The sequence below is a fragment of the Esox lucius genome, chromosome 14 (genome assembly GCF_011004845.1).
Source record: "Esox lucius isolate fEsoLuc1 chromosome 14, fEsoLuc1.pri, whole genome shotgun sequence".
NCBI lineage: Eukaryota > Metazoa > Chordata > Actinopteri > Esociformes > Esocidae > Esox > Esox lucius.
The window spans coordinates 3784605-3799366 of record NC_047582.1 but is presented as its reverse complement, the minus strand read 5'-3'; the positions used below and the strand labels follow the sequence as shown (position 1 = coordinate 3799366).

The 14762-nt window shown below is 38.1% G+C and overlaps 1 protein-coding gene across 4 annotated transcripts in view; it reads left to right on the top strand.

Annotated features, from left to right (window-relative positions):
* The first annotated feature begins 1942 nt into the window (after positions 1-1942).
* The window catches only part of LOC105007905 (endoplasmic reticulum metallopeptidase 1), a 194510-nt gene continuing 181690 nt past the window's right edge, over positions 1943-14762 (top strand). The window contains exons 1-2 of one of the 4 annotated variants that reach the window (XM_020053476.3): positions 1943-2349; positions 5102-5119. In XM_020053476.3, coding sequence (XP_019909035.1) covers positions 2090-2349; positions 5102-5119 — 278 coding nt within the window. In that variant the 5' untranslated portion in view covers positions 1943-2089. Of the gene's footprint in view, positions 2350-5101; positions 5120-6836; positions 6886-14762 lie in introns of all 4 variants that reach the window. The other 3 variants (XM_020053478.3, XM_020053477.3, XM_020053479.3) reach the window with 3 other exon arrangements.

Genomic DNA, 14762 nt, shown 5'->3' with positions numbered 1-14762 from the left:
GTGGAGTAGCACAGGACCTGGGTGACTCGTCCATATAGTCATAAACGGAGAGAAGTAGCGCCGGTTACAATGTTCTTCCGCAAGACGCATGCAGTTCTGTTTATTAACTGCTAGAGCGTGAAACAAAAACAGCAGCGCGACAAATACACCGCGTAAGTGTCTCTGTTGTTAAAGTTTATCGTTAATTTGATACTAATTTTAACAATCGGGAGTCATGTAAACATGACATCACGTGCGTCTTTTCTGGTCAGTCATGAAAACATGAAGCCCTGGCGTTTGTACCAGAGTGAAAACAAACATATCACTGTATACCACCAGTATGTGTGAAAACACTCACTGTGGCTTTTTAAATTAATTGTTATTCATTCCTAGATTTATATCTGTTATTTTTTAGTTGTGGCTAACTGTCAAATTAGACAATAAAATAAAGTGTAATGTTTTTCTTTTGCTGTATTTATTCATTCCTCACACAGAGGATTTAACCTGAACCAGGCTTAACTCCTGAACTCCTAGCATTACTCTCTCTCTCTCTCTCTCTGTGCATGTGTGTGTGTGGCCTGCCAGTGAGCAAGGGACATACGACAGTTCTTTAAAAGAAAAAAGACAGATTCAGGTGAGAGACTGGGGTCCATGACCTCTGTCTTGTTTTTTTTATTTTTTTTTGTTCTTCTGAAAAGTGTTAAGCTAAAGTAACAGATAATGCAAACCAGCTATCTGTTGTTGTATCAAATTACTTATCTAAGCAATGGTCCCCTGCTTTTTTTTTTATTTTTCTTATTTCAAACCTACAATGGAGAATACAGCTTCTCTTGTGAAAGGAATTTGTGATTTAAAAAAGTTTCTAAGCCCAATAATAATAATAATAATAAAGACATTTAAAATGACACTCCTCTCTGTGCCTTTTGATCATATCCTTAGAATCTGTAAATGGTCTCCATAACATTTTTGTGACATGACACACTGACCTCAACTCTCCTGCTTACAATATATTTGTGTATGATTGTTAGTGCCAAGGGAAAGAGAGGGAGAAGGAGAAAGGGAGAGCATGCAGGAAGAACCAGATGAGGAAACAACAACAATAAATTGACAAATAGAGAATAGTGGCAAGCAAAACAGTAACTACTCATACTCCTATACTAACTTATTGACATTGAGTAGCCTATATTACATTTACTTTTTGTAACATTATTTTACACCACATTTTTTCATAATAAAGGAGGAGGAAAACAACAGGGAGAGTCCATAAGGGATGAAAGGGAATTGACAAGTGAAAGAAATGAAGAGACAGAGGGAGTGCAACATAGAGACCACCAAGCCAAAGCAGCAGAGACAGAAGAGAGCTGTTCAGACTTAGGGGATAAGGACACTGGTCCTAAACACTTAAAGCTGTCTCAATAAAGTTATTTTTCAATAGACATATTTTTTGTTTCTGTGTGAAAAGAGGGTGGGTGGTGGCAGTGGGGCTCATTGGGTGCTCAGCACCCCTAAAACTCTGACCCTAGAATCGCCCCTGTTCATGTATAAAGTCTTGAACTGGAGCCAGTGGAGTGGGTGCCTAAGAAAGTGCTGCTAGTTATAACCCTCTATTTTCCCACATGAATTGACACTCTATATGGATTCTTCATACCCTAGTGAGTAATTCTCAAAAGCCATGTTCCATCACACAACATCTAGTTTTCTTTTATGACAATGTGCATAGGCCAAATTCTTTTATTTTCTTTTAGTTTCTGCCTTAATATTGTGATGTAACTTTATTTTAAACCTATATAAATAATATATTATTTGCTCTTTGCATTCATTAGAAAACTTGTTAAAAATGTACACCATCTTTAGAACGAATTATACACTATGTAATATGGCGCTTTTATTCTAAAGGCATCCTCATTACAATACGATGATGATGTCATCGTAAGTGCTGCTGGCAGAATACTAGAGTTTGCCTCCCCACCCTAACCCTGCGCCCTTGTTTTGCATAGGAAAAAAGGATCAGGATTTATGCTGGGGTTGTGCAGTGTAGTGCCAATCAATTCTGGCAACCCTGACGGAGGAAGCTTGATTGTGAAACTAATTTCACATAGGTCGCCACGTAATGCCTGCTGGTGTGGTGGCTAAAATGGAGAGTTACAACAATATTAGAATACTTCCCTTGTCCTACGAGATGCAAAACAATGGAACTGACGACTGCAGTGAAGCGAAAAAGAAACAGAAAATGAGATACCTACTATGGGAATTCGGCGGAGTTGCGCTTGTGACTGTTTTCAGTCTGGTGTTGTTGGGAATCGTTCATTTATCAACGCAACAGCTAGTCACTGGAACATCTACTGGCGAGTTCAATGCTGTCAGGGCAAGGTACAGTTGCCAAAATGTATTTTCAGATCTTAAAATCAAAGGGGCATTTTTTTTGTTTTCCCACATTATCACTTCCAAGATATTATTTCGTCAGTGGACTAAAGCGCGAGCTAAACTTTCCTGTAGTATAGTTTGTGAGTTCCATCCTGATTCGGCGCTGGCTATGGGGCCATTGTTGTAGCATAACTATTTACTAACGTGCGTGGATTGTTGTGTAACTGTTTCCCATTCCGTATGTGCGTAATCAAATTTGTAAATGTGTTAAATAGTCTCTAAATGCGTACCGATTTATGTTAATGTATACATCTGCAAACGTGTATTCAGATTCCGTGTGTGCGTAATCGTAATTGTATGTGTAAAAACATCAAGATCTGTATTCAGATTTGCAAGTGTATTGAGATTTATAAATGTGTGGACAAATCAATAAATGCGTATACAGACAAGTCATCAGTTACAACTCAGATGGAGCTCTCAATTCGCTGTTTTCTTACACGTGACTTTTGCTGCATTTCTGCCGCGGCAGAGATCTGCAAATGCGTATGGAGATTTGTTTAGAAGGTCCTGACTGCAATGTTCAATTCCAATAAGGTTTATCTGCAGACCACAAGTCGCGGAGTTACTTACTATGGGGGTTCCTGAATATTAAGTTACGCCCAATGAATATTATGTTACGTCCACTGATGTTCGCCATTATTCAGTTTAAATGGGGTTCCTGAATATTAAGTTACGCCCACTGATGTTCGCCATTGGTCAGTTTGGGGACATCCTGGTTTGACACTAGGTTCAAACGGTTCAAGCATTGATATAGAAAACAAAAGTGTGTTTGCTTTGACTACATTTTGAAAAAGCGCTCTAGTCTGATTATGCTTGTACCAATTATGTTAAATTAAATGGTATTTTCAAATACAAATCATTGTAATGGTTTCTCATTCCTTTGACTTGCACTGTTCAATTTAACAACAATTTTCTAGACAGTTGAAACTGGTAACTGGAAATGTTGAATTTTCTATAGCCTGTTGAAGCAAGGTGGCAAGTTTCAAGGTGGTGTCATGTAGAGGTCAGGTCAACATCTGTTTACAGAAATATAAATTTTTCCGGGGCTGCCTGGAACAAGCACATTTTTAATTCTAGAATAATGACGCGGTTATGGACTTAAAACCTTGTTGGGAGGAATATAAGTGTTACATGTCTTGGAATTGATTATCTGACGTCTAATTTAACCCTTATCCTAGTAGAACAGGTCCAAAAGAGCACAACAGACATTACTAAAAGTCAATTAATGTAGTCCAAAAACATGAAGTTAATGGCATAAAAATACAAAATTAAATGATATGCCAGTTAGATAATTAAACATTTAATCACCTGATCAAATATTCAAAACATTACATTCCAACACTGACAAAACTAAACAGTTTCTTTATGTACTGTGTATTCAGCTTTGCCCAGATTATGTAGGCATTGGTTTTATCCTATCATGTTGTATGGCAAGGTGAACACTTCCAAAACACTGTCCAGTTTACTCCTGCTAGACAACTGATGTTTCTTGTCTCGTCAAACTATATTGTGTTTTCTGGATCTTGTCATTTTTGTTGTGTGGAAACCAGCATTAGCTGATGGTTTAAAGACAGCTAATAGGTATCCTCATCAACAAAAATAATTAACAGAGAAGCTCAAAATTATAAATAAGTCCTTTTGTCTCTTTCATCCATTAATGTTTCAGTGTCTTCAAAATTAGTAAACAAAAACATGAATGGGGAGAGAGCTTATTGTTCTTCCTCTAGAGTTGAGGCCTCTCTGAGCATCTGCACAGCACCCTGTATTTCCTCATCATTCAGCCGTGTTGTCATTAACCCAGGCAACAGTATCCCCCAGGTCAACAACGCATCTTGGCATCTGAAATGAAAGATCACAACAATCACATAGAAGTAGAGGTGTACACAGAAAAAGTACTCAACTGGGTTCGGCTGTGTTCACCACTTTAGGGAAGTATCTAATTAAGATCTTAGTAACCAGGTAAAGGGAGTTCAAAACAATTATTAAAAGGAAGAGTGTACATGATCAATTAAGGTAATTGGTTTGTTATGAATTCTGTTTAGGTAATTTAGCTAATCCTTAGCAACTTCACAAAACTGGTGAACATAGCCAAATACATCAACTTTTTACACCACAGCACAGAAGATGGCCATGGCAAATTATTAGTTTGTTAACATTTCTAAATAATGAAAACATAGTGTATATGAAGCAAAAAAATAAATGGATCTTGCCTGCTTGCATATAGTGAAAGGTGCATAATGCGTCTTTAGTTAGTTATAACGTACCCTAATTGACTAAAGCTGGCTAAAAAGTAGCATACCTCGTTGCATAGTTCGCTATCTTTTTAATCGTAGCCATAAAGATTGTCGTGTTTTCTGTTTTCAAGCTATTCGAATCTCAGATTCAAAGAATTTAGTTGACAAGCGATCTTAGTGAACACATTAATTATCCCTAAATATGTTGCTAGTGTTTGTCATATCGAAGCACTTACCGAAATCATTGACCCTGTAATTCTTGTTTCATAAACGCATGGACTAAATCAAAAACACCACACCAATGGAAACCCTCAATGGGCGTAAGTTAATATAATGGAACCCCCATATTAAGTTATGCCCCTGACTTGCGGTCTGCAGATATACCCTCCACTGCAATTCCGGGCCGGACTCAACGTGGGCGGAGTCAAACGCATTTAACCCGACCCCTTCTTGTCTCCTTAAAGGTCACTCAAGCTGAGAAGGTATCAACATCAACGAAAGCAAATCGTAATTGCACTTATCCTACATAAATATACATACAAATAAGTTGCATAAGCTTTCATGAAGTTTACTCAATAATTTAGTAAAGAAGCTGATAAAACCCACTGGGGCAAAATAAAGGTAACTTGCAGAAATGAGGAGAACCAAGGACATGCAGGAAAGGGAGTGTGGTGATGTAGTAACCACAACTAAAGAATCATTATGGAAAACGTGCACATGCTTTCAGAAAGGAACGAAGTGTGTAGCTACATTGTAGTCAAGGATTAAAATGTTTAGTTAATTTTAGTTGTATTTGTCTACTTATATTTTAATTGGGTATTTTTTATTTCATGCCGAAGGTACCAATGCAACTTTACAATAAGTTTACCTTTTGATATGATCATTTATCTTAAATAATATTTTAGAAACCACTTTAGAGACATGCGAGGGCTCGTATTGAGTTTATACCTTTTGGCTAAAAGACTGAGAGAAAGATGTGTAGACTATTTGGAATGATGATTACTTATACTGTATCCTCATCCTTTTATGTTGTTAAAAAAACAAGCTAGACTTCATTAAAATAATGTATGGCTTTGTTATATAAGAAAATGAATACTGGACATACATAATCACAAAATTTACAGATTTGACTAATAATGAAATGAATGGCGCAAATTTGTTGGGGCAATTATTTTTTCTGTGAGCGAATGGCGGTTTTGAGCAGGGTGACGTGGAGCAGCGCGTAACCTTCGCTCGAGAGTGATGAGCAGGATTTCTATGAGCTCTCCACTCACATACTCTAGCATGTATCACTTAATATAATATTTCTTACGATCTTCAAAAATGACATACATTTGTATTCAACATGTGCCAACACGTGAGAAGAGTATTCAGTGTGTGACTTTCAAACCTCTGATGGACAAAAAAGCGGTGGGCGGGGTCAAAAGTGGGCGGAGTCAAATGTTTGATTCCACCCACATTGATCCTCACCCCGAATTGTATACAGCCTACATACCACCAGGCAGCAGTAGCACGCATTGATTTTAAGCATGACAGACATTGATGGGCGGGTAACGTAGTGGTTTATGGAATGCTATTTAAGTCAATATAAAATACATAACTATGGCAAGGAAACAAATCCTGAAATATAGAAACAAGGCAATAAATATAGAAATGAGTCAATATATAAATAAATATGTTTTCGTTTTTTAAAGGACTACTTTTATTTCTTTCAAGGAAGTTTTATTTCAATATCCACATTTTTGTATTTCAAGCAGGGGCGTAGGGTTCATTATACATGAGTGGGACATGTCCATTTTGTGGCATTTTGCCCCCCCCCCCTCTTTTTATCAACACAGCTCTTATTATAAAAAATGATATGGCAAAATGTTATGGCAATGTGATGTGATGGCAAAATGTTAGATACAGTAGCTAGCTACAGTCCTAATGTAGCTACTTGTATGTGTTGAGTTAGCAATTGTTTTTGCTAAATAACAGTACAGTAACCTCATATTTGCTAAGTTAGTCTCATACATAGTAGTTGCTACTGTAGTTGCTTTGTATACTGATATAGCCTTGATTGACTAATTTGCCTTGATTCTTGGTTAGCCAATTGTTTGAATACTGACTTTATAGATTACTCTGTTTTTTATGTTCACCACGATGATGTTAAGTGTGAAGAACCAGTGCCCACTAACTGTTGATCATCCTGGTCTACAGGAACCGTTGTAGGTGTGACAGGCAATAATGTCCAACCCTTCTGTATAAGGTATGGAGGCTGACAATGTAAACTTAGTTTACAGAAAATGTATGTACTGCTTTTATTATAAAGGTTGCCTTGTGGGAGAGATTAGGGGCCGTATTCACGAAACATCTCAAGGCTAAAAATAGCTCCTAACTTGCTGATTTAGGAGTAACTCTTTAAAAAATGGGCGTGTCAATCCTAACTTTTAAAACACCTACATTATTGGTCTAAGATTATTTCACAAAGTGTTTTAGTGCTAAAAACAGCTCCTAAATCTGGGAAAAGTTAGGAGTAGTCAAGAGGACTCCTAATTCACTAAGACCTAGTCACAAACAATCCTGAAAGGGCTGCTGCCAGCAATCTGCCTCGTAATCAGGTTGAAGTTTTAGAAACTTTTATTTGTATTGTGCTTTTAACAAGGTATCTCCTTGTTAATCGAGAGGGTATTATGATCATAGTAGAGCTAGTCAGGAATGCTGTCACTTCACCAGAAAACAGAAACAACCCAATAACATCGGACATCAAGGATGTGAAAACTCTACACTACTTGGCCACAGGGAAAATGCAGCTATGCAGCGTTGACGAACTACGTATCTCAGTCATCTGTCATTAGAATATTACATCAAAGCTTGTTTGTGGAACACGACATCACTCATAGCAACAGGGTCCACCCTGCACTTTCCCTTAGCATAGGACTTCTCTCCGTTCCTTACTAAAAGCTGGTCAAAGTCAGCTTTGTGAATAGGTTTTAAGAGGGAACTCTTTCCTATGATCTTTTAGTGCTGTTTAGGAGTTCTCGTAATGGTAAGATAAAATGTTTTGTGAATACAGCCCCAGAATGTCAGGCCAGACTTCAATTTGTCTTAGTACAGGTGTGTTTGTAAGGCAAAAGTAAAAAAGTGCATTGACTTGGATTCTCCTTTACCTATAACTGTGGAGCATATGATTAGCAAGCAAGCAAGTAAGTTTATATAGCACAATTCATACATCGAAGCAAGTGCGTTACAAAGAAAAAATATATGAAAGTACAATAACATAAAAACAAATACTCAAATTAAAACATCAAAATAAATGAATACATCATGATAATAAAAAATACAATAAGAAAACAAAGATTAAAAATGGTATAAAAACATAGGAAGCTATAAGGCTAAACAGTGTGGTTAAGTTTAAGTGCTCAGTCATAGGCACGTGAGAAGAGAAGTGTTTTTAACCTGGATTTAAAAATGTATACATTTGGGGCACGTCTAAGATCTTCTGGTAGTTTATTCCAGTTGTGCACAGCATAAGTGCAAAATACAGCTTCTCCATGTTTCGTTTGGACTCAGGGATCTACTAGCTGACCTGTGTTCATGGATCTAAGAGCCATGCTCAGTTTATATTCTTCAAAGATATCAGAAATGTATTCGGTTCCTAAACCATTCAGAGATTTATAAACTAAAAGCACCACTTTAAAATCTATTCTGTAACTGACTGGAAGCCAATGCAAAGGTTTTAGAACCGGAGTGACCGGAGTGAATGTTAACCATTCTGCTGCTAGAATGGTTAACATTCTAGCAGCAGCATTCTGAATGAGCTGCAGTTGTTTTAGTCTTTTTCTGGAGTCCAGTTAAGAGGCCATTACAGTAGTCAACCCTAGTAAAGATAAAAGCATGGGTGAGCTTCTCTTGGTCTTTTTGGGACACCAAGCCTTTGATTCTAGCTATCCTTTTAGATGAAAGAATGCTGTTTTGGTGACCGATTTGATATGACTGTTAAATGTGAGGTCTATCAGAACACCAAGGTTACGCACTTGATCCTTGGTTTTAAGGGCCCAAGAATCCAGCTCTTTACTAATACTTGTTCTTTTATTTTGCCAAACACAATAATCTGTTTTATCTTCGTTTAATTATAGACAATTTAGGTTCATCCAGGTATTTACGTGCTCTATACAGTGACACAGAGTCTATTGAGCTGTTGTCATATGGTTCGAGAGCCATATATTTTTGAGTATCATCGGCATAGCTGTGGTAGTTAATGTTGTTGTTCTGGCCCAGAGGTAGCATATAGAGATTGAACAGAAGTGGTCCGAGAACTGATCCCTGTGGAACTCTGCATGTCATAGCCCCCCTATCAGATTCATGATTACCAATGCTGACAAAGTTATTCCGGCCATCTAGATAAGATCTGAACCAGGTGAGTCCGGTGAGTCCTACCCAATTTTCCAGCCTATCTATAAGTGTTCTATGATCTACAGTATCATATGCTGCACTGAGATCTAATAGAACCAGAACTGTTATTTTATCAGAATCAGTATTCAGGCGTATATCATTTAAAACTTAAATCAGGGCCGTTTCAGTACTGTGGTGAGGTCGGAAACCTGACTGAAATTTGTCTAAGAGACCGCTCAAGGTCAGATATTGCTGAATTGATTTGAAGACAACCTTCTCAATGATCTTGGCTATAAAAGGGAGATTTGATACAGGTCTATAGTTGTTCATTATAGATGCATCCAGTGTTCTCTTTTTTAACAGGGGCTTAATGGCAGCTGTTTTTAGAAATGTTGGGAAAATGCCTGATAGCAGAGAGGTATTAACTATTTGCTGTAGGTCCATTTAATCAGTTGTATTAAAATGCGACATAATAACCAAGTTATGTTTGTGATGACCGTACAGAGTTCTTGTTAGACTGTGTAGTTCTGATACTTCTGTCTAATACTAATTCTTTCACTACCGAAACACGCAAATTCATTACATTTCACAGTGGACATGAGTTCTGATGCTATCTGCTTTATTGGGTTTGTATGCTTGTCGACCATGACAAATAGAGTGCGGGTATTGTTGATATTTTTGAAAAAATCATAAGAAAATCACTAAAAAATACAAAAGAACTATGCTGAGGTCCATACAATTGTAAAAATATAATTAAAACAAATATAGAACAAAAATTTAACAAAGGTAAAAGATTTAAAGTTAGAAGTTAGAAAAGAAAGAAAGGCTGGCAAAAGGCAAGAAGCAGGAGAGTTGCATTATGCGACCAACAGGCATGAAAGCAGGAAACAGACATTAGGTGAATATTAGTGAGAATGACAAGCATGGCAAACTGAAAAAGTATTGTCTATGTCAGTTCTCTACATTCCACTGCTGGCTTTTTTGAACAGAACTTCATTCATGTAATCGCTACCTGTTCTGCTGGACATTATTGTCTGTTGCACCTCAAAAGGTGCCTGTAGATCAGGTTGATCAACAGTTAGGGGGCACCGGTTCTTCCCACTTATCCTGGTCCATTTATATTCTAGTGGTGAACATAAAAAACGTTCTGTAAGCTAGTCAGAATTCAAGCAATAGGCTAACCAATTAAGTATCTGAAGCAACTACTGAATGGACTGAATTTAATAAATATTATATACTGGTAGCTAGGGTTGCACATGTTTAGCTCAATTACCTAACAATGATACACGTTACTGGTAGGATTTGTTATTACTAACGATTAGGTATGAGTCTAACATAGCAAACATGAGTTTACTGTACTTTCATTTAGCAAAAACAATTTCAAACTGAACCCACAAATTGCTACATTAGGACTGTAGCTAGCCACTGTATCTAACATTTTGCTGTCACTTATGTCCACAGTGTCATCATTGTTAGAAATCAGCCATACATACAGGGGTGAAATAATGATTGCGTACCCGGTTGGCAAGGGACTGAGAAATTCAATTATGTATTGCAGCATTTGATGGTCTATTGTTCATGATGTTACAGATTCGATCTTACAAACTCGATCTCACTGTAAGGATGGTTGCTAATGTTTATATATATTGAAGGGCATGTGTACCTAGCACAGATCAGATTTCCATGAGAGCCCAATGCCAAATGGTTAATGTAAACATTCCACATTCCTGAGGTAGGCTGACTGTGCCTACTGAGAGATAATCTAAACACAGATGTGTGTTTAGATTCTCACGATACACATTTAGAGATTCTGTTACACATGCACAAATCTGATTATGCACACACGGATTGAGATACAGTTACACAGCTCTCTACTCACATTTGTAAATAGTTTTGCTGCAATAATGGCCCCATAGTTGGTATTTATCCATACTTAAAATGCCTAAACACACAAGACTGTCACCAGATAATCTCATAAACAATCAGTTCAAACATAATTGAAAAAATATAGAAAATATATAATTGAAATATTTATTTTCTGACGTGATTCATAATCCGTCAACAACTAACCGAACGCAAGTGATTCAGTAATCCGCTTCAGGCAAGACCTGTACGGAGCACCTTTCTTGAAAGTTGGGTCAGAGACATATGAATATTGTTTCTACGATTATTGCCGGGCCGCTTAAGCGGAGCCGCCCAAGAGCCAATGTCTCTTACTGAGTGAGTGACTGACTGACTACCCTTAGTTAAATACTAGTACTATGTGCACTGGATTCCCAACTGCAAACATTGTTACAGTCACACTCGAGACTGGTGCATCAAACCATGTGCTGATTGTTTTTGTGATTTTACTGGAGCATGGACCCTCACATCTCCCAGATATAAAAGCAAGGCATGACGCACCACTTACATAGTGTGTTTGTCTGTATTTTGTGTCTTTTTTTTGTGAGTTTGTGTGATTGAGTGTGAAATTATGCATTACAAAAGAAAAAAAGGGAAAAAAGAGGGGTGCTGAAATTATGCTATTAATGACAGTTGACATTAATGACTGATCTGCAAAAAAAAAAAAAAAAAAAATACTAGTTCTCTGCCAGCCGCAGTGTAAGGATAGGACATTTTTTATACATTTTCTAATGAATGCAAAGGTATATAGGGTATAGCCAGTTGCATACCCTTGCGGAAATTGTGAAATGTTGGCATTGATTTGGAAAATATAACTGATCATGCAAAAAAATAAAAATATTCGGCATAGTGATCATATGAATCCATTTATTATCACATGGATGTTGGCTCCTTTTTAAATCATAATGATAACAGAAATCACCCAAATGGCCCTGATCAAAAGTTTACATATCCTTGGCTTTTTGAATTGCAATTAGTGTCTGTGCATAAATAATCAATGAGTTTGTTAGCTCTCACGTTGATGCTCTGAGCAGGCTAGGTACTGAGCCATGGGGACTAGAAAATAACTGTCAAAAGACCTGCGTAACAAGGTAATGGAACTTTATTAAGATGGAAAAGGATATAAAAAGATATCAAAGCCTTTCAAATGCAAGTCAGTACTGGTCAGTCACTTATTAAGAAGTGGAACATTTGGGGAACTCTTGATACCAAGCCATGGTCAGGTAGACCTAGAAAGATTTCAGCCAAAACTGCCAGAAGAATTGTTCAAGATACAAAGAAAACACCACAGGTAACCTCAGGAGAAATACAGGCTGCTCTGGAAAAAGACGGTGTGGTTGTTTCAGGGAGCACAATACGACGATACTTGAACAAAAATGAGCTGCATGGTCGAGTTGCCAGAAAGAAGCCTTTACTGGGCCAGTGTCACAAAAAAGCCTGGTTACAATATGCCTGACAACACCTTGAAACGCCTCAGCTTCTGGCACACTGCAATTTGGAGTGACGAGACAAATAGAGCTTTATGATCATGAACATAAGCGCTATGTTTGGAGAGGGGTCAACAAGGCCTATAGTGAACAGAATACCATCCCCACTGTGAAGCATGGTGGTGGCTCACTGATGTTTTGGCGGTGTGTAAACTCTAAAGGCACGGGGAATCTTGTAAAAATTGATGGCAAGGTGAATGCAGCATGTTATCAGAAAATACTGGCCGGCTATTTGCATTCATCTGCACGAAAGCTGTGCATGGGTCGCTCTTGGACTTTCTGGCACGACAATGACCCTAAACACAAGGCCAAGATGACCCTCCAGTTATTACAGCAGAAAAAGCAGAAGGTTCTGGAGTGGCCATCACAGTCTCCTGACCTTAATGTAATCGAGCCACTCTGGGGAGATCAAAAACGCGCAGTTCATGCAAGACGGCCAAAGATTTTGCATGACCAGGAGGCATTTTGCCAAGACGAATGGGCAGCTATACCACCTGCAAGAATGTGGGGCCTCAGAGATACAACTATTACAAAAGACTGCATGCTATCATTGATGCTAAAGGGGGCAATACACAGTATTAATAACTAAGGGTGTGCAGACTTTTGAACAGGGCTCAGTAATTTTTTTTTCTTTGTTGCCATTTTTTGTTCTTTTATGACCTACAGCTGAATGTGAATCCCATAAGAAATACAAGACGTGTTTTGCCTGCTTACTCATGTTCTCTTTACAAATGGTACATATATTAACAATTCTCCAGCCGTGGGGTGATGGGAGTCATTGTTTTTGTTATAGGTAGGCTGTATAGCTATTAGCTAGCCAATCTACAGTAGTCTTTGTACAAGAGTACACTTTAGTTCCGTTAATTAACGTTATTTTATTCATGGTATTTCAGCAAAAATGTAATGGCTGAGGTAAAAGTTGCATTCCCACTCTTTAAATAGCGTAATGACACAGTTTGCCACATAGAAAACCGTGGATCGAAACCAGCCATTAAATTATGCAATATTCTTAATTGCATCCTTTAGATGAAATAGGACATTTTATTCAGTAGGTGCCTCACCCCAAACTTGCTATTCACCACTCAAGGGTCCGTGGATGTAGTGGCCAACCCTCATTCCACATTTTGTGCCACTTCCTGCTCGTTATCCCTTTTCGGTTGGGGAGATATTGACAGATTTCTGTCTCTCTCATTACCCGTTCTTCACTGAAATATATTTAGGATTAGAACATGAGCACAGCAAACGTCGGCACCAATGTAAATTTGCATTTCTCAATTGTGTGATGCACCATATATCCATGAACATCCCTCTGAGAAAATTCCAACACTTTATCTGTTCAGACAAGTTTTTGTACTTTATTTTTAGTTCTTTATTTGCATTCCTGAGACCACTGACAGCCTACTGTTCCTGCTTTGCCGATTTAGATATTTAAAAAATATACAAACCACACTTACAGTGGGGAGAACAAGAATTTGATACACTGCTGATTTTGCAGGTTTTCCTACTTACAAAGCATGGAGAGGTCCGTAATTTTTCACTTCAACTGTGAGAGACAGAATTAAAAAAAAAATCTCGAAAATCACATTGTATGATTCTTTATTAATTAATTAGCATTTTACTGCATGACATAAGTATTTGATCACCTACCACCCAGTAAGAATTCCAGCTCTCATAGACCTGTTAATTTTTCTTTAAGAAGCCCTCCTGTTCTCCACTCATTACCTGTATTAACTGCACCTGTTTGAACTTGTTACCTGTATAAAAGACACCTGTCCACACACTCAATCAAACAGACTCCAACCTCTCCACAATGGCCAAGACCAGAGAGCTGTGTAAAGGACATCAGGAATAAAATTGTAGACCTGCACAAGGCTGGGATGGGCTGCAGGACAACAGGGAAGCAGCTTGGTGAGAAGGCAACAACTGTTGGCAACATTTTTGAAAATGGAAGAAGTTCAAGATGACGGTCAATATCCCTCGGTCTGGCGCTCCATGCAAGATCTCATCTCGTGGGGCATCAATGATCATGAGGAAGGTGAGGATCAGCCCAGAACTACATAGCAGGACCTGGTCAATGACCTGAAGAGAGCTGGGACCACAGTCTCAAAGAAAACCGTTAGTAACACACTACACCGTCATGTATTAAAATCCTGCCATCTGGATGATCCAGAGGAAGAATAGGAGAAGGTCATGTGGTCTGATGAGACAAAAATAGAGCTTTTTGGTCTAAACTCCACTCGCCGTGTTTGGAGGAAGAAGAAGGATGATTACAACCCCAAGAACACCATCCCAACTGTGAAGCATGGAGGTGGAAACATCATTCTTTGGGGATGCTTTTCTGCAAAGGGGACAGGATGACTGC